The 24523-nt window shown below is 35.1% G+C and overlaps 1 protein-coding gene across 18 annotated transcripts in view; it reads left to right on the top strand.

Moving 5' to 3' along the window:
- KLC1 (kinesin light chain 1) overlaps nucleotides 1-24523 on the top strand; it is an 80606-nt gene that overhangs the window by 34949 nt on the left and 21134 nt on the right. For 4 of the 18 annotated variants that reach the window (XM_020971118.2, XM_020971117.2, XM_020971119.2 and 1 more), the window contains exons 10-13: nucleotides 6238-6287; nucleotides 6371-6438; nucleotides 16342-16450; nucleotides 18495-18656. In XM_020971118.2, coding sequence (XP_020826777.1) covers nucleotides 6238-6287; nucleotides 6371-6438; nucleotides 16342-16450; nucleotides 18495-18656 — 389 coding nt within the window. Of the gene's footprint in view, nucleotides 1-6237; nucleotides 6288-6370; nucleotides 6439-16341; nucleotides 16451-18494; nucleotides 18657-20643; nucleotides 20707-22617; nucleotides 22669-23377; nucleotides 24496-24523 lie in introns of those variants that run through there. The other 14 variants (XM_078150390.1, XM_020971116.2, XM_020971120.2 and 11 more) reach the window with 12 other exon arrangements.

The raw sequence follows: 24523 nt of genomic DNA, 5'->3' as shown, positions 1-24523 counted from the left end.
TGTTTTCCTCTCATCTGTTCTCCACATCAGTGCTGTTAAACTCAAATAGAAATGGAGTCCACTAAATTCTGCATAAGGATTCCTGCAGGCCAAATATTTTCACACTGAGAAAACCACATATTAACATTATCTATGTTCTGTTGTATGTTTATTTTGTATGTTTAATTGGGTTTAATCGGACTGGGGAATGTTGCCATTGCCAGTAGAATTGACAGCCCTACATAGCACCAAAGGGATTTTTCTTTTTTTTTGTTTTTGTTTGTTTTTTTTATTTTGTTTTTTCAAAGGGATTTTTCTAAAGGACAGTTCTGACACTGCCATTCCTATACTGGGTGACTCCAATAGTTCCCATTGATTGCGGGATCAAATATTATTTCAGCTTTATCTTATCCTTTTTAAACTTCTATTTTTGTGTAAGTTATATACTGTACATAATTATTAGTACACTAATTGTCTATACATAATTTATAAATAGATAAATGCTCAAAAGTTTTATGATACAGGTAATACACATACGTATTAGAAGTACATGTGTAAATGTTTTTTTACCGATAGAAGTATATGATCAGAAAGTTTAGAATCTAGGTTACTTTTTCTCCTATGTCAATGACATGGTTCAGAGTCTTTCTTTCTACCTCAGTTGCTGACCTTATTTTGATTATTTTGCCTTTCCAATTACTTTCCTTTTTTTTGGACTACATTTCTTTCTTTTTTAAAAATTAATTTTGAACTTAAATACAAAAAGACAAAAAAAAGAACATTTCCATGTATGCAGCACAAGAATAGGATTCAATATACAATCACGAATGTCTGTTTTACACTGTTTACTTTTTTGAAAAACTATGTAATAAATACTATATCGTTTTCAAAGCTGCCCTGTTTTTCTGTGCTTCCAAGTTTTCTTTTGTTCTCTGCTATGTACTTTTTACTCAAATCAACCACAAAGTATGTGTGAAGGAAGCTACTGTCCACATCCAGTGAAAGAAATATTGAGAGATGTTGTAGAGGGAAAAGTGATATATTGGCATCTGGTGTGATATTGGGGGTGATTGAAAGGGAAGAGTCAAAGATAATGCCTAAGTGACTGATGACGAAAAGGATGGTGACAACATTGAAAGAAATAGAGAAATTTTAAAGAGGAGTAGATGGGGAGGGAACCTATAGACATAATGACTTGGAGAAATCAGCAGAATATATCTAGGAGGAGATGTTCATAAGGAGCTCGGAAATTTGGAACTGGAATTCAAGGGAGAAAAGCAGAACGGATATAAAGATTTATCATGTAAAGGTGGCATCTGGGCTGTGTTTTGAAGGAAGCTAAAGAGTCTATGATCCAGAGATGAGGAGGGAGTAAATTTCATACATGGAGGACTCCCTGTGCAAATGCAGTGGCAGGAGATGGAACATCATAATGTTTGAAGAATAGCAAACAGTTGCATTTAACTGGAATGAAGAGGGCGTGAAAGGGGTAGAATATAAAGTAAGACAGGAAGGGTAAGGGGGAGCCAGGTTGTGGAAGGCCTTAAATGTCAGACTTAGGGTTTGGCATTTTATCCTAAAGGCAGTAGTGGGGAGCTCTTAAAAATTTTAAGTCAGATCTGTGTTTGAGAGATATCAAAGCAGGGCAGCCATTTAGGAGGTTATTGCAACAGTTCAGGCAAGAATTTGGGTCCCATTTACATGTAGCACTAGCTTCGTAGTTATATGCAAAGATGGTGGAGGATGAAGCACATACAAAAGATATCCCACACATGATGCGTTTAGTGCTGTTTTAAGCTATTATTCTGTTGTCTGATAATATCACGTGGGCAGTACAAAGCCTCTGTCTGAAGTCTCAGATTTTTGTGAGTTTTAATTGTTTTTGTTGAATCTCTTTAATTTATTTAGAAAACTTATATCATCCATAAATGAATAAAAATAAATTGAAGAAAAAAAATTCCAGGCTTGACTCAATGCTGGAAAAACTATATTGGAGAGATATATCAAGGGAACTGAATTAGAAAATAGAGAATATGGTTTTCATTCGTTTGTATATACAAAATTCACAATAATTGATCATGTTCTAGGGCATGAAGAAGCCATAGATACATTTAGAAAGGCTCCTTGTATTTCAAGAGAATGCTTTTGAAAATACTCTAATTGATCCCATTTTCTCCCTTAGACAGTGGACAGAGCTTTCCACTACAGAGGTAGCAGACTACGCTAGAGTTTATTTTTGGGGGGTTTTTTTGGCCATAATTTTGCCATCAAATAGCTAAATAATCTTGGGCATGTCATTTCTACTCTATAGGAATCCATTTTCTTTCTTTGTTTTTTAATATCCTTTTTTTAAAAACAGGTTTTTTTTTTGTTTTTACATCATCTTATATATGCCTCTCCACCCTCTCCCAGTGTACCAATAAAGAATTTTTAAAAAGAGGAAGGGGAAAAAAAATAGCCATTCAGAGCTAACCAACATACTGAAAAAGTCTAACATCATATGCAGTATTCTACACTTGTGGTCTTTTAGTTTTGCAAAGAAGTGAGCCTCCTATTTTCTAATCTATAAAGAGATTTAGAATTAGATCTAAAATCCCTTGCAGTTCTAAATCCTTGAATATGTCTGGGTGGAATTGGTGGTAGGAGTCTCTATATTTCCTTTACTATCTTTAAAATGTTTTCTCTGCATAAGTGAGTACACTAATGAAAATGATTAAATTTTTCTGTGATAGTTTAGAGTCCTATAGAAACTCAGATTCATCGTTCTGAATATCAAATTCAGCAAATCGGTCTTAAGTACTTATTGAGTCCAAAGTACTACACTAGGTGGAGATACACAGATGAAAAATGTCAGTCTCTGTTCTGAAGGGACTGTTTAATAGTGAGGATGATGGACATAATTACAACATGAAATAGAATGTGTTAAGGGAAGACTTCAGGAGGTGGAGCTGTAAAGGATGCATTCTAAGCTCTGAAATAGCTTGTGGGAATGAACAAAGGGGGAATAATACAGGGTAAGATGGGGTAATAGCTAGTACACTGGTTGTCTGTAATGTGTATGGCACAAAGAGGCAAATATAGTGAATTAAAAATAAGTTTAAGATGGCTTAAACACATGCATACTCACACACACACACACACACACACACACACACACACATATGTACAAGGTCCTTAGGGCAGCTAGATGGCACAGTGGAGAGAGAATTGTAGGTCTGGAGTCAGGAAGATCCATTTTCCTGATTTCAGATATGGTCTCAGACAGTTATTAGCTGTGTCACTTAACCCTGTTTGCCTCAGTTTCCTCATCTGTAAAATAAGCTGGAGAAGAATATGGTAAACTACTCCAGTATCTTAGCCAAGAAAACCCCAAATGGGGTCATGAAGAGTCAGACACAACCGAAAAACAACACAAGTCCTTAAATACATATTATCCTATTAAGAGCAATGGAGAACCATTTGAAGGTTTTTGAGGAGGAGACTCTATTAAGATTTTTTGGTGTTAATATGAAGGATAAATTGGGGAATGGAGATTAGAGTCAGGGAGGCTAGCCTGTTATAATAGTTAATGTGAGGAGTGAAGTTTTAAACGCACTTTTATCACTTATTCCTCACAACAGACACTTTGAGGTAAGTACTGTAGAGCTGTTACTATGCTCATTTTATGGATGAGGAAATTGAGGCTCTGAGATATCAAATAATTTGCCTGTGGTCTCATAGCATGTAGTAAGGCAGAATTTGAAAACCAGCTCTCTTCTTAATCTGCTGTTTTTTCACCGTATTGTCACACCTGTCTAAATGAGAGCCTGAATTACAAGGAATGGGAGCGCAGAGGAAGTGCTTGGTGTAAGAACTATTTTCACCCATTTGGATGCAGAAAATGAAGGCAAGGGAAGAGTCAAAGATAACACTGTGCTTGGTTGACTGGGAGGATGATAGTTATCCACAAAATATAGAAGTGGGAGGAAGGGCAAGTTTCTATAGGAGAAAGTGGTGAGTTCAACTTGGGGCACATGGGGCTTGACATAGTGGTGGAGTATCCAGATGGAAATATTTATTAGGCAGTTGAAAATATAGAACCGGAATTCAGGGAGGAGACTGATGCTAGATATAGTCAGGTAAATAAATGTATGGGTCATCACCATAAAGGAATTGAAGCCATTGCAAGTAGATGTGATTGCCATGGAAGAAAGGTGGAAGAGAGTCAAACACAGATATTGAGGGGGAGTGTCAGGGTCAGTGGCCTCTGTTGGTACTGGAGGAAGAAAGATGAATTACTGCAGGAAACAATTGTGTTTTGCAGTATTATATGTGGAATACTTTTAAGCCAGTGGGATGATTTTGTAGAGGGCTTAGGATGTGTGTGAAATGTTGTGATTTTTAAAAAATTGTTGATATGAGATAGTTCTCTTGTTTGTTTTCTTTTGGTTGTCTCCTGAAAGTAGACTATAGCCAGAAATTCTGTTTCATTGAGGATCTCGGTTATTCGGGTTTTGGTTTTTATTATACGTGCATTTAAATGTATTACTTGCATTTATCTCCCTAAGATTTAGTGTTTGAAGGAAAATCAACAGTTGGGCTTCTTTTCATTATTTTTGGATTTAACAGAATGTAAATATGACCACAGTGATGTCCTCAAATTATGACATTTAGTCATACATACTGGTGTTACAATGTAATATCAAAACTGGTGAAGATTAGTTGTTTAATATAGAAAATAAATACTCCAAAGCTTGTTAGCTATATTGTTTGGGTATGTCGTCGTGCAGCCAAATGATTTCTTAAATTATGTTGTTTGCCCCAGATACACTCTCAAGGTACATTTCTACTCTTAAAAGTAGTATGTACGTTGGGGGGTGGGGGTGGGGCAGGTGGTGTATGTGTGTTTAAATAATAGAATAGGAACAACATGGAAGCAGCGTATTTTAGTGGAGGAGTTCTTAACTTTTTTTACGTCATGAACCTCTTTTGGCATACTGGTGAAACCTATGGACACTTTTTCAGAATAATGTTGATTGCCTACACTCGTAATTGAAGGAAATACTAAATTATAGTTAGAAGTTAGTGAAAATAAAGACATTATTTTCCCCCATCCAAATTCATGGATCGTTTGAAGTCTATACACAGATCTCTGTCTGTGGATCCCACATTAAGTACCTCAGGCTTAGTGATAAAATTAGTGGATGTGGCATCTCAAAGAACTGGAGTGTCAATTCCAGCTCTGCCGTTTACTAACAGGGTGACCTTTAATTTCTCTGTGTTTCAGTTACACTAAATGAGGGGGTTTGATTAGTTGTCATCTGAAGTATATATATTTTTTTTTTTTCTTTTTTCTTTTCTTTTTTTTTTTTTTGGTGAGGCAGTTGGGGTTAAGTGAATTGCCCAGGATCACACAGCTAGTAAGTGTGAAGTGTCTGAGGTCACATTTGAACTCAGGTCCTCCTGACTTCAAGGCTGGAGCTCTATCCACTGTGCCACCCAGCTGTCCCCTGAAGTATATTTCTTTAAACATTTGATCCTCTCACTTTGAATTCTGATAAAAGCTAGCAGACTTTAGAATACCACCTTTTGTAATAAGAGTCATAGAGACCATAGAATCAATTAATCAACAAGAATTTATTAAGCACTTACTATGTGCCAGGTTCTGTGGCTACATTGACAAGTGAAATCATCTTTACCCTGAGTCTAAATCAATTGGGAGAGAATACACATATATAAATAAAGATATGCAAACTGTGTTCAAAATAAATAAGAGATAAATTTTGGAGTAGGAGGACCCTAGCTGCTGGGGGGATCAGAGAAAACTTCAAGTAGAAGGTGGTGCTTGTATAGAGGTTTGAAGGAAATAATGGATTCCCAAAGGCAGAAGTTAGTAGAAATAATTATGATTCTGATCACTTGTTTGGCAGAAGTTAGTAGAAATAATTATGATTCTGATCACTTGTTTAACTTCTGTATGTTTAGCAGCAAAACTTTTTACTAATTTCTATAGTCAGCCCCATTTTTCGCTTGCTGACCTTTGAAGAGTAGAATTGCTCCTCCTACCAGTTTCCATTTTTCTTTTTTCTCCCTACCTCTTAGGGGTGTTGTGAGAAAAATGCTTTGTAATAAACCTTAAAGTATTATATAAATGCGAGTAGTTATTTATGCCTTGCTGTCTGTTCCATTATAAGAAAAGAATACCTTTTGAAGTTGGTATCACATTATAAGAATGTTCTCTGTTGTTTTTAGTTAATGTCTAATTTTCCTCTCCCCCAGATGAAAATAAACCCATTTGGATGCATGCTGAGGAGAGAGAAGAATGCAAAGTAAGACTATAATATTTTTAGAGATTGTTCAAGATTTTCTTTGTGTGAGTTCAAGATTAATTGTTATATCATTTCTAATTTAGGGAAAACAAAAGGATGGGACATCTTTTGGGGAGTATGGTGGCTGGTACAAAGCTTGCAAAGTTGATAGGTATGTGTGTTTTACATTGGCATACAATTGAAGTTGTTGGAGATATTTCAGGCATTATACTTTCATTATTTCAAACTTTTCCTCAGCATTAAACTGGTGATTTGAAAGTCAAACAAACATTGATTGTCCACTATATACAAGGTATTAGGGATGCAAAAAAAGTTTGTTTTTTAGTGACTCAGTCCCTGCCTTTAAGAAACTTTTCATTTTACTGGAGGAATAATATATAATATAATATAATTATAATAATATAATATAATATAATATAATATAATATAATATAATATAATATAATATAATATAATATAATATAATATAATATAATAAATTTGTAGCTCCTCTAAGAATGTATTCCAGTACTCTGTGGGTCTCTTTCCACTTGAAAGTATAGGCCATTGCTTCCACTAATGAGTTTATTCTTAGTAGTCATTCAGAGTTCATCATTTAAAGCAAAGGCGTTTTATGAAATAGCATTGTAAACATTGTAGTGATGGCCATTTCAGCCCTAGCACTTTTGTGTGGTGACTTTAAAGCCTCTCCCTAATAAAGGCAAGTGCATGCTCTTTAGTGACAGCTAGCTTTGAGCCATTATACTTACCTAACAAAAAAGCAAAGCAAAGTGCCCCCAGCCCGAGATTGTCTTTCCTTTTAAACAACAGAGTTCTTAAAACTGTGTTATGAAGCCTGTTGGCTGTCTGATAATGTTTTTAAATGTATATAATAAAATATATAGTATTATAACAGACTTTATAAGAAATACGTTTATCAAAATATATTTTTAAAAAGATCAGTTTCATAGATCCCAGGTTAAAAACCCATTTTAACCCTTTGGACACTGAGATCATACTCTTTTATCTCAGACTATTGATTTAGGGTTAGAGATTTCCAAGGTCCGTGGCTTGGCATACAAATAAATGTATCTTAGAACAAAAGTTAAGCAAAAAAGGCAAGATCATTATTTTCCACATTCTTGGCCGGAAGTTTTCTTTTTTTATGTATATCAGTAACAAAACCCTCTAACTTTGGTGCTGTGTTTTGGATATATCCTTTGCAGTCACCCACAAGAATAATACAAGGCAGAAAATGAAGGGAGTCAAGAATAGACAGTACAAACTACTCTTAGGACGTTTGAAGAGGGAGAGAACACTCTTAGTTGAGGGAAAATTGCACAGTGGAGGTGGCACCTGCGCTGAGCTTTATAGGTAGATTACAGTACCTACAGATAAGGAAACTGAGTCCTAGGGAAATTAAGTGACTTGTTCTAGGTAGTAAATGGCAAAGCCAGGATTTGAAACTCATTCCTGTGTCTCCAAAGCTAGCATTTTTTCCATTGTACCATGCTGCATCCTAACAACTGAGAAAGTCAAGAATGAGGAGGGTGTGCATTTCAGGTGTGGGTATGGGAAACAGCATTTAAGAGTATGGGGCAATAGCTGGTAGCATAGCTTATGTGGGAAGAAGAATATATGAGATGTAATAACATGAAGTAATGCTAGAAAAGGTGTGTTGAAGCAAACTTGCAGAAGGACTTAAACATAGGTTAAAGACTTTATTTTTATCCTAGAGGCATACGTGAAGACTTTTGAACAGGAGAATAACATGAAATTAAATCTGTGCCTCAGGAAGATTATTTTGGCAGCTGTGGAAAAAGTGTATGAGAGAGATGAGAGACTGGAAGCAGGGAGAGGAGTTACCAGGGGTGGGGAACCTGTGGCCTCAAGGCTACATTTGGCCAGAAATTCTAGGTCCTCAGGTGTGGCCTTTTGACTGAGTCCAAGTTTTACAGAACAAATCCCTTTTATTAAGTGAACTTGTTCTGTGAAGTTTGGATTCAGAGGGCCTCACTTGAGGACCTAGGGGTTCTCCACTCCTGATTAGGCTATTGTAGTATTGCACAGGTGAGGGCTGTTTAGACCTGAAATAGGTTAGTGGAAATTTGAGTAGAGAAAGGGGAATGAGTGTGAGTGATGTGGAGATAGAATCTATAGGCCTTGGCAGTTGATAGGATATGGACAGGTGAGTGGAGAAAAAAGAATCAAAGTGACCCTTAGGCTTTAAATCTTAGAGACCAAGAGGAAGATGGTGGTATCATCAGCAGAAATAGAGGAATATGTCAGAGCAAAATTTAGGGGGGAAGTGATAAATTGGTTTAAGACATTGAGTTTAGAATGCTAGAGAGATATCCAGGTGGAGATGTTCAGCAGGCAGTTGGAGGTTCCATGATATTGGAGTTGAGGAGAGGTTAAGGAGAGATACAAAGTTTTTGGAGTCATCTGCATAGATGACCTCTGACACAGTGGATGAAAGGAAGAGAAGAAAATATACTGAGACAGTGTCTTGATGTATATACACACACTTAGGGGCAGGTGATGAGCCGTTATGGGAGACCAAGAAAGGCATATAGTCAGGGAAGAGGAGAACTAAGTGAGACTGCTGTTGCAGTGTATAGCGTTAAAAGTTTTAGAAACGTCGCGGAAGACGAGAACTGATAAAATATAATTGGGTTTAGCAAGTAAGACATAATTGACAACCTTCAGGAGTAGTTTAAGGACACTGTTGGGGTCAGAAGCCAGATTTCAAGGGATAGAGGAATGAATGGATGATAAAGAAGAAGCAGCAATGAGTATAATATACTCTTCATAGGAGTGTAGCAATGAAAGGAAGAAAGATGCATGGAACTTGATAGGATAACATAGTCAAGGGAAATTTGGTGGTGGTGGTAGTTGTTTTAATAAATCATAAATTTAATAAACCTGAGTAAAAAAAGGTGATTAAGTTCAACAATTTTCTTAATCGTGGTCAAATTTAAATAAATGTGCAAAGCAAGGAATAAAACTATTAGAAAACCCTAAATTTGTTACACTGTACATATCGACAGATTATAAGCAAAGAAAGAAAAAATCTATTTGCTCTATCACTTTTTTCTGAAGTTTTGTTATCTTTAGACTTATTCTTTTTTACATAGTTGTAATCAGTGTTTGTCTAGTGTTGGTTCTGTGTTTCTTGCTTTTTATCCCTTCATATATTTTTCCTTATTTCATTATATTCATGTTTATACTTTTTATGATGTCATATTTCATTACACTTGTCTCATTATTTAGCAATTACTGAACATAATAGCTTGTGCCAAAATTTTGCTATTATCAACAAAGTGACTATAATATTTTTATGTAGATTAGTTTTTTTTCCCTTTTCAAGATATCTTTAAAGGCTTAGCAATAGAATTGCTGGATCAAAGGGTACAATTAATTTTTTGACTTGCTGTAATTGTCTTAGTGCTTCCTCAAAAATTTGTACCAAGTACAGATCTAGCAAGTAAAAGGGTTCCTAGTTATCTGCTGCTCTGTCAATATTGGATTTTTTTATTTTCTTATATTTTTGTTTGTTTATTGGCTGTAAAGTGGTGGTATCTTAACTTTGTCTTGATTTACATTTCTTTGATTTTTAATGAATTTGAACATCTTTCTATGTGGTTTAACTTTGTCTTTTCCAAATGGCCTATTCATGTTCTTTGGGGATTTCTTCTTACTCTTATTCGGGGAAGGTTTTTACTAGGATAGGGGAAATGAGCAGATTTGTAGGTAAGTGAGGAAGGAGTCATACAATTCGGAGAGATATCAGTCAAAAGCAGAAAGGGAATTCCAGAGAATGATTAAAGGGCCAGGATCCAAAGGAGATGGCAGGGGATGGGATCAAAGACACTAGTGGATGAGTTAGTCTTGGAAAGACCAGCTCATACTTTGAGGCAAAAAGAAGTGCAGACATGCAGAAGAGAAAGGGCCGGGTGAAAATGTGGAGCGTTTGTGAGGTGTGGAGGACAGGAGATGACGGTTCATGAAGAAAGTCTAGTTTTTTCAGTAAAGTAGGAGTCAAGGTAACTTATAGAAAGAGAAGATGGTTAGGTGGAGTTGAGAGCTTGAGGAGAGAGGAGAAGCTTAGGAATAGTTGATGTGGGAAATGGAGAATAAGAGGTGCATTAGAAATGTTTGCTCTCTAATAGTGAGGCTCAGTTGAATTTAGATAACATGAATTTGTGGTATATTCAGGTGGCATAGTTTTGTGACTTTATCTGGAAGCATTCAGCAGCTTGAAAGTAGGAGCAGAGAAGACAGATAGTAATAAGCTTGACCCAGATTTGAAAAGTAATAGAACTTTAATAGTGGAAATATTAGGAAGAAAGGATGGAGAATAATGCCTTATTGAACTGGTTACCTATTAGGGTTAAGACAGATATGAATAGAAAATGAAATAGATAACGAAGCCATCATAACAGTAATAAACTAGGAGAAAGAGAGATTGAAGGATCTGCCATTTCTGTGGAGAGGTGGCGATGGAAAACGGTTTTTGCCTTAGCTGGCAGTGGTTCTGATTTACAAGTATTAGGAAGGCTAGGAATTCACTAGCCTTGGGGCAGAGTCCTGTGGAACAAATACCTCTTTGTCTCTCTGGGGAGGTTCTAAAGATTATGGTGATGAGAAAGGTGTAAGCTCCTTTTTTGGCAGGGATGATTTTTTTCTTAGTTACCTTGTAATGCCAGGTACTTAAACATTTGCTGTGATCCTCATCGGGTCCTGTGTCTTCTGAGTAGTTGCCTTCCCAATTGATGATTGTTTTTATCTACAGATAACAAAGTAATAGTGAGTACTGCTTCCTGGAATCACTCTGGATAAAGACAGTTTTGAACCCACAAACCATCATATTTCAGAAAGAGGCCCATTTTTCTCCAAATAATGAATCTAAAGAATTATCTGAAAGTCAGTCTGATAACCTTGAAAGGCAAGCCAGTGTTAAAAAGCATTGCACTTAAATTTACTTGTGACTTTTATTGAAGAAAAAAAAAGAAAATCTCCAAGAGGATAAATATCACAAGCATCAATAAATACATTCCTCTTGAAAAAATATACATAAGTTTAAATGGATGAGGTAAAGCATAACCTACTGTATATAGGCTCAAATGAATTTCTGCCTTTTTCCAGTCCAATTTATTAAGCGCCTACAATGTACATGACACTGTGTTAACCTCTGAAGATACAATTAATAAAAAGAAAGATAGACGTTGCCCTCCAGGAGCTTATATTCTAATAGGAGAGACAGCATACAAAAGGAGACAGGGATGGGAGGGGGAAGACCCACCTTGAGGACTTCTTGTTGTTTGGAGTTGAGACCAGGCTGAGCAACAGAGCAATAAAAGCGGAGTGGAGTGAGCTGAAAAGTCCCGTTCTGCCTTCTTTTGAAGGTGGGCATTAGGAGGAGTTTAATGTTCCACCCTTTAGCCCGAGGGGGGGGGGTTGTTAAGGAATTCAAGTACCTTATAAGTTGCATAGCATTTTTGTTTCATTTCCCCTAAGTTCTTTATAATGCCTTGAGTTAAAGCATAAGTCAATAAGACATATCTTCTGCCAGTGCCATTCACTCAAGTCCTACTTTGATGCTGCTTTGTGATATAGAAGGAAGTCTAGGTTCTTAGAGATTATCTCACTGGGGTATAGGCTCTGGCAAGTTATAGCAAGCCAGAACAGCTTTACTTCAGACCTTATGCTAGACTGTGTATCAGTGGCCTAAGGATCAACCTAGCTATGTTCAGAGAGGTTCATCACCTGTTTAGCCATAGAGTAATGGATTTTTTGGCACCAGCAATCTTCAAAAACCAATTTCTAAGTTTACAGAGGGAGTGTGAATTGTGTTGGTGGGGAGATGCTTTCAGCAGTTTCAAGCGTTGAAATTAGCTATGGTGACTGGGTATACACTTCCCTCTGGTTCCCTGTTTCCAGCTATTCTTTATCTCTTGTTCTTCTCTTCTGTTATAACCAAATTCCAACTAAACCCTTTTAAAGAGTCATTTATATTCATCACCTGCATTTCTTCACCTCCTTTTCCCTTTTCAGTTCTTTTTCATCTTGCTTCTAACCCAACCACTTTGACTGAATCTTCTCTCCTGAGTTACCGCTTTTTTTAAAGTGCTAGATGATGTCTTTTCTCAATCATCACCCAGCCTGACCTCTGTACAGCTTCACCCTACCAACTACCAATTTCTCCTGAATTCTCTCTCCTCCTCTTGCTTTGTGACACTGTTCTTTTCTGGTTCTCCTTATCTATGTAATAGCCCCTTCATTTCTTTTGCTGCTTTTTCTGTTAAGTAGAGGGGCTCTAACTCCTGTCTGTTCCTTCCTTCCTTCCTTCTGTCTCCCTGTCTCCTTTTCCCTTCTCCTACCTCTTCTTTTTCTTCCACCCTGTTCTTTACCTCTTCTCTCCTTTTCTATCTGTTCTACCTCTTTTTTACTTCTCCAATCCTACCTATCCTATTTCTCCCTCTTCCTTCTCTCCTCTTTCCCTTGATTTCTCTTTCCCTTTTCCTCTCCCTTTCATTTCATCAGCTTCTCATAGGTTAAATTATTGAATTGACTCTTAAATTGTATAACCAGTTCTAATTTCTTTCCTGAATGTCATTTTTGAATCCCTAGCTGCCTGCTGCATATCTCCACATGAATGTTCTCTTACTAATCAAAACTTACCATATCTAAAATGGAACTCATCTTTCCTTCTAAACTAACTCCTAATTACCCTTTCTTTTGAGAGAACCTCCATTCATGTTACTAAGGTTAGTGCTCAGTCATGCTTGACTCTTTAATCTCCTTCACATTGTATTCAGTTACCAAGTTTTAGTGGTTCTATCTCCTCATCATCTCTTATAGCCTTTCCTTTCTCTCCACTCACAGGACCACCATTCTAGTTGAGACTCTTATAACCTTTTTGACTAGATTATTATTGTAGTTTTCTAAACTGCCAAAATAGTATTCATAAAATAGAGGCCTCACTATGTGAATGCCCTTGCCTTTTAGCATTAAATACAGACTTCTCAGCTTGACATTTAAAGCTCTCATCTACCTTTCCAGACATTTCTTTTATACCTCTGTCACATCTACTTTCCAGCTAAACTGGGTTACTCTCCTAAATTCAACACTCAAGCTCCCATCACTGCCTTTCCACAATCTGTTCGCAGTGCCTGCAATGTTTTCCTTTCTCACTTTTGCCTTGGAGAATGCTTAATTTCCTTGATAGCTCAGCCAACCTGCTATTTCTTAAGCAATAATTTTTCTGGCCCTTGAGTTGTTGCTAGTGTTCTCTTCTTTAAATTTTCCTGTGTTCATGTCACATTCTCTATCAGTAGAGTGTAAGCTTCTTTATTTTTGAACACTTTTTTGATTCCTTCTGCTGCTTTCAGACATAATTTTGCTGCCATCACTCAGCAGCCTTTCCTTTGAGCTTCACTATATCCACATTTCTCATCCAATCTGTATTCTGTTAGCAGTTATCTATCAATCTCTTAAGTCATTCCTCCTCCTTCCTCAAGAGTTTAATACCTAGGTCATAATCTTCCTGTCTACCCTTAACTCCTTCCCTACTGGGGGACTTATACATCTTGATATTCCATTTGTCACCCAAATGTCCCAATTCCTTGTCCTCTTTAAATCATGTGAACTAATCTCAACTAAAACAAGTTATGCCCTTGATCTCACCATCACCCGGAAGTATTCTGTTTCCACAATCAAAAACTGAAATATTTTTAATCAAATTCATAACCCCTAATTTTCATTCTCTTCCTGTACATTCTCCCTCCTAAAACTATTTTATATCTTCACTATGACCCCCAATCTCACTATCATTCCTATTCTCACTTTCCCATCTTAATCTCCACCTTTTGTTAACCACTTTGTTTTTAAATCCCTGGCCCACTTATCCTATTGATGCTAAATAAAAGAGTTTATATTTTATCCTCCAGCAGTTAGGTGGCACAGTGGATAAAGTGCTGGGCCTGGAGTCATGAAAACTTATTTTCCTCAGTTCAAATCTGGCCTTCAGGCACTTACTGGCTATGTGTTTGCCTCAGTTTTCTCATTTTGAAATGAGCTGGAGAAGGAAATGGCCACTCTAGTATCTTTGCCAAAAAACCCATTAATGGGGTTACAAAGAGTCAGACATGACTGAAAATGACTGAACAACAACAAAAATATTTTATCCTAGAGGCAGTAGGGGGCCACTAGAGTTTTTTGAGTTGGGGGGTGACATGGTCAGATTTAACTTAAGGAAAATTACCTTGGCAACAGTGTGATTTTAGAATGTGCTTGGATACATGCCTAATCTTTTTCCTGAGCTCTAATCCTACATCATAAAACTGCTTGTTGAACATTTCAAACTGATATCTAGGTATCTTGTCCAAAACTGAACTCATTACTTTCCTCCAAACTCATCCTTCTTCTCTTCTGAATTTCTCTGTCTCTGCCAGGGTCACCACCATACTAATCCATCATTGTTACCCATGATTACTACTTTCACTCACCCCACACATCCAATCATTTCCAAATCCTGTAATTTTTTTCCCCCTTCCACAACATTGTCACCTGAACACTTCAGGTGTTCAACACTCTTGAATATGCCCCCTTCTTTGTACTCATAAAGTTACTGCCCTGGCGTAGGCCCATATCATTTCTCACATTATTATGGTAGCTCCTAATTAGTCTTTTTTTTTTTTTTTGGCTAGGCAGTGGGGTTAAGTGACTTGCCCAGGGTCATACAGCTAGTAAGTGTTATGTGTCTGAGGCCAGATTTGAACTCAGGTACTCCTGAATTCAGGGCCAGTACTCTATCCACTGCCACGTAGCTGCCCCTCCTGATTAGTCTTTGTGTTCATTCTTATAACCCCATGAGATAAGTAGAAGTATAAGTAATAATCTACAGCTGATGAAATATAGGCTCAGAGAGATTAAGGGACTTGTCCAAGGTTACACACCCCTAGTGACAGAAGCAGGATCCTAACCCAGGTATGTTACTCAGAGTTGGGTGTTCTTTTCATTGTTATCACCTGCCCTTGATTTCTCAGTCATGCATTTTTTAGGGGGTTAATGGTAGAATACAGGGTAAGTTACTTTGTGGTATAAAAACGTGTTGATGTTTTATTGGGGGTGGAGTGGGGAAAAATTCTAGATCTTGGAAATTTTCCAGCCTCCTTACCTGTTCCTATCTAGTTTCTTTAAAGATTCAGTTCAAGAATCATTTTCTACATAAGGCCTTTCTTGATTCTCCTAAAACCCTGCATCCTGTCCCCCTAGCTACTATTGGCTTACCCCTCACATGATTTGGTATTATTTCACACATGTATGTGTGTATGTATACACATACACACTGTCTAACATATATAACATACATGCCCACATGTATATGTGTTTATGTGTATGCATGTGTAAACATGCATATTGTCTTCCCTGGTGTAAACTCCTTGAGTGCAAAGGCTAGTTCATTTTTATCTTTGTGTCCCTTGTGCCATGTATATTCCTGGCACATTGTAGGCAATTAATGCTTCATATGATGATCTGTTTTGCATATTATAAGTGTATGTTTATTGAATTGATTTTATTTGACTTTTATGATCTTGTATATAATCCAGTCCAAGAAGCACTTGATGTCCAAAACACTGGGTTTTTCAAATATTAAATAATAGTGTTTGCATTCGTTAATTTTATAGTCTTAGTAGTATAAGAGAGATCAAAAATTGAATACATCTCAAGGAATGATTTTGATTGTTTTGCCAGTCATGAATTAGTTATATACAATGCTGAGAAAAATCTTAAGAAAAATTTTAAATCTATTTTATAATTTATTAAATATAACATTAAGTATGAAGGGTATGCTCTGCAACTTAGATCACAAAGAGGCTTGACGTTCTAGAAAAAAAAAAGAAATTTCCAAAGAACTTTACAAATTTTTAAATAATCCAGGAATATAATTTTAGTGGTTTCCAAGATAAATTTTGTACCTGGTCTTTAGAACTATATCCATGGCAGTAGTAACCTTACACTTTTGTTTTCTACTGTATTATAAATCTGTGTAACACTTATCTTTCTACAGTCCAACTGTGACAACCACTTTAAAGAATCTTGGAGCACTTTATAGACGTCAAGGCAAGTTTGAAGCTGCTGAAACATTAGAGGAGGCAGCCATGAGGTCTCGAAAACAGGTAAGTTTTGAACTCTCTTGTTTTTAGCTTTTATATTTATCAGAACTTTTAATTTAGGTGGGACATTGGGTAGAGCATTGGACAGGGAGACCAAAGTTCAAATCCAGCCTCAGACTAGCCAGGCAAGTTGCTTAATCTTTTTCTACCAAAGTTTCTTGATCTGTAAAATTGGGATAATAATAGCACCTACCTCACAGAGTCATTGTGAGGATCAAATGAAATAATATTTTTAAAGTGCTTGGCAGAACTAAATACTTATTATTATTATTAATAATTATTATTACCATATCTTCTGAAAGTTCCATTAAAAATTTATAAAAGTAAAATGTCAAATATTTGATTATTATTTTAGTTTTTATAATTAAATCATAGCATCATAGAATACTGGAACCCAAAAGGAATTTAGAGATTACCTGGTTCAGTACCTTAATGATACAAATGACGAAACTGAGGCCCATAGAGATAGAGTGACTTTGCTGAGGTCATGGGATCCTGCAGTACCACCAGTGCTTTTCCCCCTATAGCGTGTGTTCTCTATAATGTTATCTTGTCTCTGTTTAAATTGGAAGAATCAATAACTAAGATTTGTGACTCAACACCGACTTGTTAATTTATCTTCAAAAATCCTCATTTAATATTGAGGCTCATTTCTGGATTTTTCTGGCATTCAGTTCTCTTTCACACATACTTTTCTTGGGAGGAAGAAAGTTATTCGTTGAATTGGATGTGATGAAACATTTAGTTATAATTTAAATCCTTATTTTCTGTTTTTCCTGTAAATTGCCAGAGTTCTCCAGAATTTTCAGAATCCTTATAGAGAAAGTAATCTGAGATAAAATTGCCTAGAAGAAAGTGGGATGATTTATGCTACAAATAACATGAGATGTAGAAACAGTGCATTGGATCTGTAGTCTGTTTCTCTGCCTCTGTGTGACCTTGGACAAGTCATCTTAAACTTTGTCTGTACCCTTAATGAAATAGGAAAGTTGAATTGTATGACCCATGAGGTCCCATACATCTCTAATATTCAATGATGTGATCCCACAATTTATGAATTGTGTTATGATTATCAGTAACATCAACTATTAAATCTAGCATTCAATAAACATTTGTTATTAAGTGCCAGCCTATTGGAACAACCATTCCTGTGTTATATGTAAGATGAATCAGCAAAGTTTTAAAATAGATTGTGTCATATAATTTTTTATTGGGACCTTTTGTTTTTATATTACCTTTAATTCCTAATATGTTCCTTTTCCTTTAGTACGATATCTAGGGAAATAAGTAGTCATCATGTGGTTTGTCCTTTATAGCAAAGAAAAGCCAAAGTCATATTAAGATAGATAAACGTCATCTTTTATGTAAGCTCCTTTGAGTTAAATTCCATTTTAAACCTAAAACAGTACTATTATAGATATTAATAACTAAAATTCCATTAAAAATCATCACACGTAAAATGAACATTATTTAGCATAATACATTGCTTATGAAAATAAAAAAATTTAAAAATTGCTACAAACTGAAATGTAGATATGCATTTGTTTTAGCTTTATTTTACTAATACAGTTTCTTCTAGGAGATAATTCTCCTATATTTTAATATAAATTGAGATAGGTGTGACACACAAATGATAAAATTGATAGATGACATTTCAAAAGCCCTCAACAGATAAAATGCTTCATATTCATTCTCAGTTGAGCCTCATAACTCTGTGAGGTAAGTAGAAGTATCTATAGATAATGAAATAGAAGTTCAGAGAGATTAAGAGTCTTGTCCAAGGTTATATATCCCTAATAACAGAATAAGTATCCTAATCCAGGTATGTTACTTAGAGTCAGATGTTCTTTTCATTACACCACCTGCCCTTTGGTTTCACAGTCATGCTTTAACGTGGGGTTAATGGTGGAAAACTGAGTAACTTAACTGTGTGTTGTAAAAATATATTGATTTTTTTTTCCCCAGTAGAAGTTCTGGGTCTTGGAAATTTTCCAATACAGTTTTAGTGCTGAAATGTAAATCCCTTTTCCCCTTGCCTGGCTCATAGGGTCTTGACAATGTTCACAAACAGAGAGTAGCTGAAGTGCTAAATGACCCTGAGAGCATAGAAAAAAGAAGAAGCCGAGAAAGTCTCAATGTTGATGTGGTAAAGTACGAGAGTGGTCCTGATGGAGGGGAGGAAGTGAGTATGAGCGTAGAATGGAATGGGGTAAGTACAGTACACAGTTTACAAGTATAATGTAGGCAGTTAACTGCTGTAACAAAATCTGCTTTCTTTATAGCCCTCTTTCCATTAGCATTTTTTCATTAGTTTTTCTGGCTCATTTATTTTGGACTTTGTCATTGTTAGAATCAAGTGAGAATTAAGAAAACATAAGATCCTGCGTTTTGCTGATTACTTTTGTCATTTTTTCAATTTTTTACTCATTTAAACCAGTTTTAAATGATAATTTTGTTTTTAGGAATTGAAAGCTTGGGCTTAACTATGAGCATTTAAATGCTGATTGAGTGTCCTGGTTATTTAGAGCATAATACATGAAGTGTAGGTTCATTTTAGTATTAGGCTTAGTATGACAGTTGGCTAATTTGCTTCTATTTTACTCATTTTTATCACTAACTTCAGTGTCTTTATTTTCCTGCTTAGACTGCTATAGATTTTCTTCAGTTGAATCACTTTAAAGAAAAATCAATTTATAAATTAAAACTGTATAAATGACTGCTTTTTCTTTATACATGTTCTCAATATAAAAATATTGTTCATCTGTCTCCATTTGAGAGAGGAGTATATCCAGAATGGTGCATTTATATCTTATAAAGAGCTTTATTTACATTAACTAATTTAACCCATATGCCAATTCCTATAGGAAAAAAGTGTTGTGGTACCATTTTAATCCCCTTAATAAAGTTAGTTTTAGTTTTTGGCTGTTTTTTTTAGAAATGAGATTTCTTAAAACTCAGACTTGCATGTCAGAGATGAATCTTAAATACTAAATATGAAGGAACTATTGCCATACTTGGAACCTTTAATATCTGTGAAAAGCATTATATTACTTGAAATTTATTTTACCCTTTTATATCACAGGTCTGTATTCTAAAAGAAGCCAAATGTGGCTTTTCATATGCTTTTTACTTATTGAATGTTTATGATATGAGCAGTTTTAAGTTGTATCTAGCTGTTGAGTTTTATTTGCATCAGGTAGTTTTTCATTGTTGGATTTGGTAGAAGGTGTCCAGCTGTTTTCTTGATGAAGAGCTACATCGTTAATGCCAGGAACTTTGCACATTCAAGAAAAGGATGCAGTTTAGTTAGCTGCAGTTCCTTAAAGAAGTTTTTACCACATTGGTTTAGTGATGAGTTCTTATTATCTAACCATTTTTTCCTTTTGATTTAGCATGTTAGCTTGTTCACTACATGAATCTGTTTCTTTATCAGGATCTCATACATCTATTGCAGTTATGCTGCAGAAATTGCAGGGTGAATCTTCTCATCATTGTCTTAAGCTGGCATTTCCTTGGCATTGGTTTTCTCAGTGCCAAGACAATCAATCAGCATCCATTTTGATACCCTCACATCTGTCATATAGTGGCCCCAAAAGAAAACATTTGAGTAGTTCATAATATTGTCCACTTGATATTGGAACTGTGTACTGTACTCTTCCCTATAATATGCTGTTTTGTTTGCATGCCTTTATATGCTAGGAGTAAATAAAATTATTTTTACTTATTAAAAGTAAGTGTGTAGATTTTGATATTCTTTAACAGAAGTTCTTGAAGAACTCTTGAGACGGTATTTCTAGGTCAATATATAGTTGCCTGAAAATAGCTGATAAAGTCATTGATAACTTTAAGACTGGAAATTACTTAACTTAGGAGAGTTGGTTTCATTATTTCTGTCAGTAGTTATTATTATCACTGTTTTGCCTTATTATGGGTTCTTTCCTCTCTGAAGGAGTGGGCTATATCTTGCTTGTCAGTTGAAATTTCAGGCTGGAATTATACATAATATTGTTATATTTATAATTTTCAAATGAGTAAAGAGTGGTTATCTTCTTAAATGGATTCCTATTTTCTTCCTATTTTTCTCAAACTTTTTCATTCTACAACTTAGGACCATTGGCACTGCAATATTTGGGTGTTGTTTTGTCCTCCCTACAAAGTCCTCTTATCAGAAACTAACACAGTGTTTTTCTTTTCAGAAGCAATATTCTTGACCCCTTAATCTCTAAGTGGACCAACAGCTTTGATAAAGTACATTCCAGGTGCATTGTACTTTGGGTTAATTCACTTTTAGCTGCAGTAAATACCATCATGTTAATTTAAGATTACACAATATAAACTTGATATTGTCCACTTGGTTTTTTTGGCAACATGGCTTCTCTACCAATAAAGGTGATGAGTGATGGGATGTGAGACTAGAAGGAAGATCTATGGTAGGAAATAATGGGATATTTTATGTTTTAATAATATATACAAATTTTTGGCCTCACATATGCTGTTATTCAATGCAAACATATGGCTTATGTATGGTCAAAGAATGGAAATTGCAACATAAAGTTAATATACGTATGCGAATACTCTTTGATTCCACCTACTTACAACGAGATGAATTATATGTTCTTCAAAAATGTGAGGAAATATCACTGAGCAAATTCTGAGATTTAAACCCAAATTTTTAACATTGGAATAATAGTTCCTTTGTTTAAGAAGGTACATATCTCATTCTGTGAGATTTTAAGTAAATCTCATATTGAGTTGAAAAAAAATGATTTTTGAACTTGAGATTATAATTGCTTGATTAAAATGTAACTTGCTTGAAAGAAGTCCTGAAAAACAGTCACTTAAAAAGACAAGTTTATTTTGCTTTTTCAGTGTCCCATGTTTCTGAACCTGTCAGAGCAGTATGTAAATAAATATTCTTGGTTAGAGTTACTTTTAAATTCTGAATGCAAAGTTGGACTTATTTCTTAAGAGTAGTCCTGTGTTTCACATAAAATGTGAATGTGCATGCATATCACAGACCTTTATGTGTACTACTAATATGGGGTAGTCCTTTTGGGTGGTTTATGAATACAATTTAGTGATCATGCTTAAAAACCTATTCTTCCAGACTTGCCTTATCATGAACGTTAGATAAATAATTACAATTGAACATATTGAATTCTACATAAAATATTCTACATAAACTAGAAGTGTTATCTTTCATCTAGTTATCAGAATTGGAAGTTAAGGGTCCATGATTTCCTATTTCCATTTCCTTGTGTAATTATCTCCTTTGGGACGAGGGGAGGGCAGAGCAGTTAAAAATAAAATTTAGTATCATCTATGTCCTAATACCCAATGGATTTGGAGCTTGTTTCTGACTAAAGCATTCTGGTTAATAGAGTTTCCTGCTTTTATTAATTTTCAAGATAGATGAAAGACAACATTTCTAGAGTTTTTATTCAGAATTCAAGGTATTTAGTTGTAATTATTTATCTAGTGTTTATTGACAATGACCTACTTAACATCAAACACATGGAACAACTTTATAAATATATATGTACATATAGAACATTTTTATATAGGTTTTATACACACATATATTGTAATAATTGTTCATATTCCTGTAGTGTTTTCAGTTTGGAAAGTACTTTTTGAAGCTCTTCAGGACATCAGTTATAATTATGTTGTAAATAAAGTGCCAGTAAATAGACATTTGCAGGCAATGAAATGCTAGATAAACTGACTTTGTTATAGGTTCCTTACCATTAGCCTTAGATGTAAAGCCCCAGATATAAGCAACAACAGCTTCATTAAAGTAGAGGGCTTGCTAGTTTGTGAGAAAATGATAAGAGTAGTATAAGGACACTTCAGCTAAGACTACTGAGAGCCTTTCAGGTTGGCACTCTTTAAACACCAAGTTCTTTTCTCCCAAATGGAGTGCTTTTTCAAATGAGGAAAACTCACTTCACGTACTCTGTTGAACGTCTAGTTCTGAAATGTTAGAAATAGTACTTCGAGGTTCCGCTCTTTTAAAAAGGTGACTGAAATAGAATTAATATTGTTTATATAATACTTTTAAATTATAGTAGAACTTTTTTCCTGAAAAACAGCAAGAGCTTTACTTATGTTTTTTGTCCTCCCAACATCCTCGGGGAGTTGGTAACAAGTTTTATTTTTCCATTTTAAAGATGAGGAAAATGAAGCTCGGGCTGGTTAAATGACTTGCTCAACGTTCCATGGTGAGTCAGAGCTAGCAAATGAATTCAGGTCTCTTGATTCTGTCTAGGGCTTTTAGCACTAGACTGTCTTGCTTCCATTATAGAGACCAATGACACACTTCTTCCTTTGGAAATTCTAATTTCGTAGCTCATTTTATCAGTTGTATGTTCATCTTTCAAAATGTGCCATAGATATGCAGATCAGTGGAACTTTGATTCCTAGAGATGTCATTTTGCCTGTTAGTTTCTTAAAGAATATAAATGCTTTTTGTTTACAGAAAAAAAAATTCTCCCTTGTTGTAATGAATAGGCTAAGAAAATATTTCTGACAAAAGTTAAAACTTAAATGAATGTACCTTTCATATTTTTAGATTTTTATTTTTTTAAATCATAGGGTTTTTTCATTCCAGAGTCACTCTTAAGTATGATCATTTGCAAAATTTTATTTTAAGAAAATTTTCTAACATACACCAGAATGGTTCGCTTTCATTTTGATGTTAGGAGTTAACTAAGTAAAACTATAAACAATAGCATGCCTAGAATATCTATTTAATTTTAAAACGTCAGCAATGAGCGAAAGTAATTGCAAGTACCTTTTCTTTTTTAAAAAAGATTTAAAGATTGTGTGACCTAGAAATACTGTAAACAAAGCTATTTTAAGTATAAAACTATTGAGAACATTTTTGAAACAGTTTCATTCAGATTTTCTTTCTTCATTTCTATCTAACAGGCCTAGATGCCTTTTGTGATTCTTATACTGTCTCCTGCATGACGGGCCGTGCTCCATCGTCAAGCTTTAACTTCTCTCTCCAGTACTGACTGCTGTGCTTTTAGCAAACCTCTATGATTCTTGTCAGAGCTACACTTCTGTGTATACTGGCCCTTCCTTTCAGTGCTGTTGTTCTCTTTGGAGGTGTATTTCTGTACATGTGTAGCTTTGCCAGATAGGTATTTAGTACTGCAAAATGTGTTAATAAAACCATTTACTGTGTAACATGAGTTAAAAAAAAAAGTAAGAATGACTAGCTGTTCACTATGAAAAAAAGTTAGTTAAAAGTATCACACAAAGTATTATTCAAATGGCATGATGGTGACCTTTTGAGAATTACTAAACTGTAAAAGTAAGGCATGTGCTCCAAGTGCTTTAAATTGTGTTTAGAGACCTGTAACTTGGTTAACATCAATATGGAACTCTGGATGTCTTCACTTATGATTATTCTAAAGTAGCATTGCTGTTTAGTCTTTGTGTGAAATTTTGGCAAATATGCTTTTCTCTACTAATCTTTAAGTGTTCAGTGATTTGTGTATCTTTGTCTTTCTAACTTCTAATAAACTCACTCCAACTGACCTGCATCTTGGTGTCTGTCTGCTTCATAGTACTCTTTCTTCCTTTCATGCAAAACTGTATGGCTTCTAGAAGTAGCAGATAGTTACTGCTAAAAACGTACTAAATGATTGATTTTGTGAATAAAAATCAAGTCTTTGCTATATGGTTTTGATTTCCATGCCCAAATGATAGAAGATTATGCAAGTTTAATTATGCAAAAATGTCTAAATTGTGATTTCTAAAGCTGAATTCAGATTTTATCTTTCCATTTATGTGAAAGTTAACTTACTGTTCATATCTACAATGAGTTTTTTTGGGGACAACAACATTCATTATCTATATTTAACAAAATCATTCTATAAGGTTCATTAAATGAATAGTATACATGAGATGAGTATTGTATTTGGATTAAAGTATTAGAAGTAATTTGATTATACCAGGCCTAAATGTCTTAGGTGTTACATCGTTTGTTGGACCTAGTGACTACATTTTAATTAAAGTGGAATTTTGTTTTGATGATATTCCTAGAAGCTTCCTTATTTCTTTTAA

Source organism: Phascolarctos cinereus, unplaced genomic scaffold, assembly GCF_003287225.1.
Source record: "Phascolarctos cinereus isolate Bilbo 61053 unplaced genomic scaffold, phaCin_HiC Scaffold_2;HRSCAF=192, whole genome shotgun sequence".
Lineage (NCBI taxonomy): Eukaryota > Metazoa > Chordata > Mammalia > Diprotodontia > Phascolarctidae > Phascolarctos > Phascolarctos cinereus.
The sequence above is the reverse complement of the archived record's forward strand: the minus strand, read 5'-3'. Positions and strand labels throughout refer to the sequence as shown.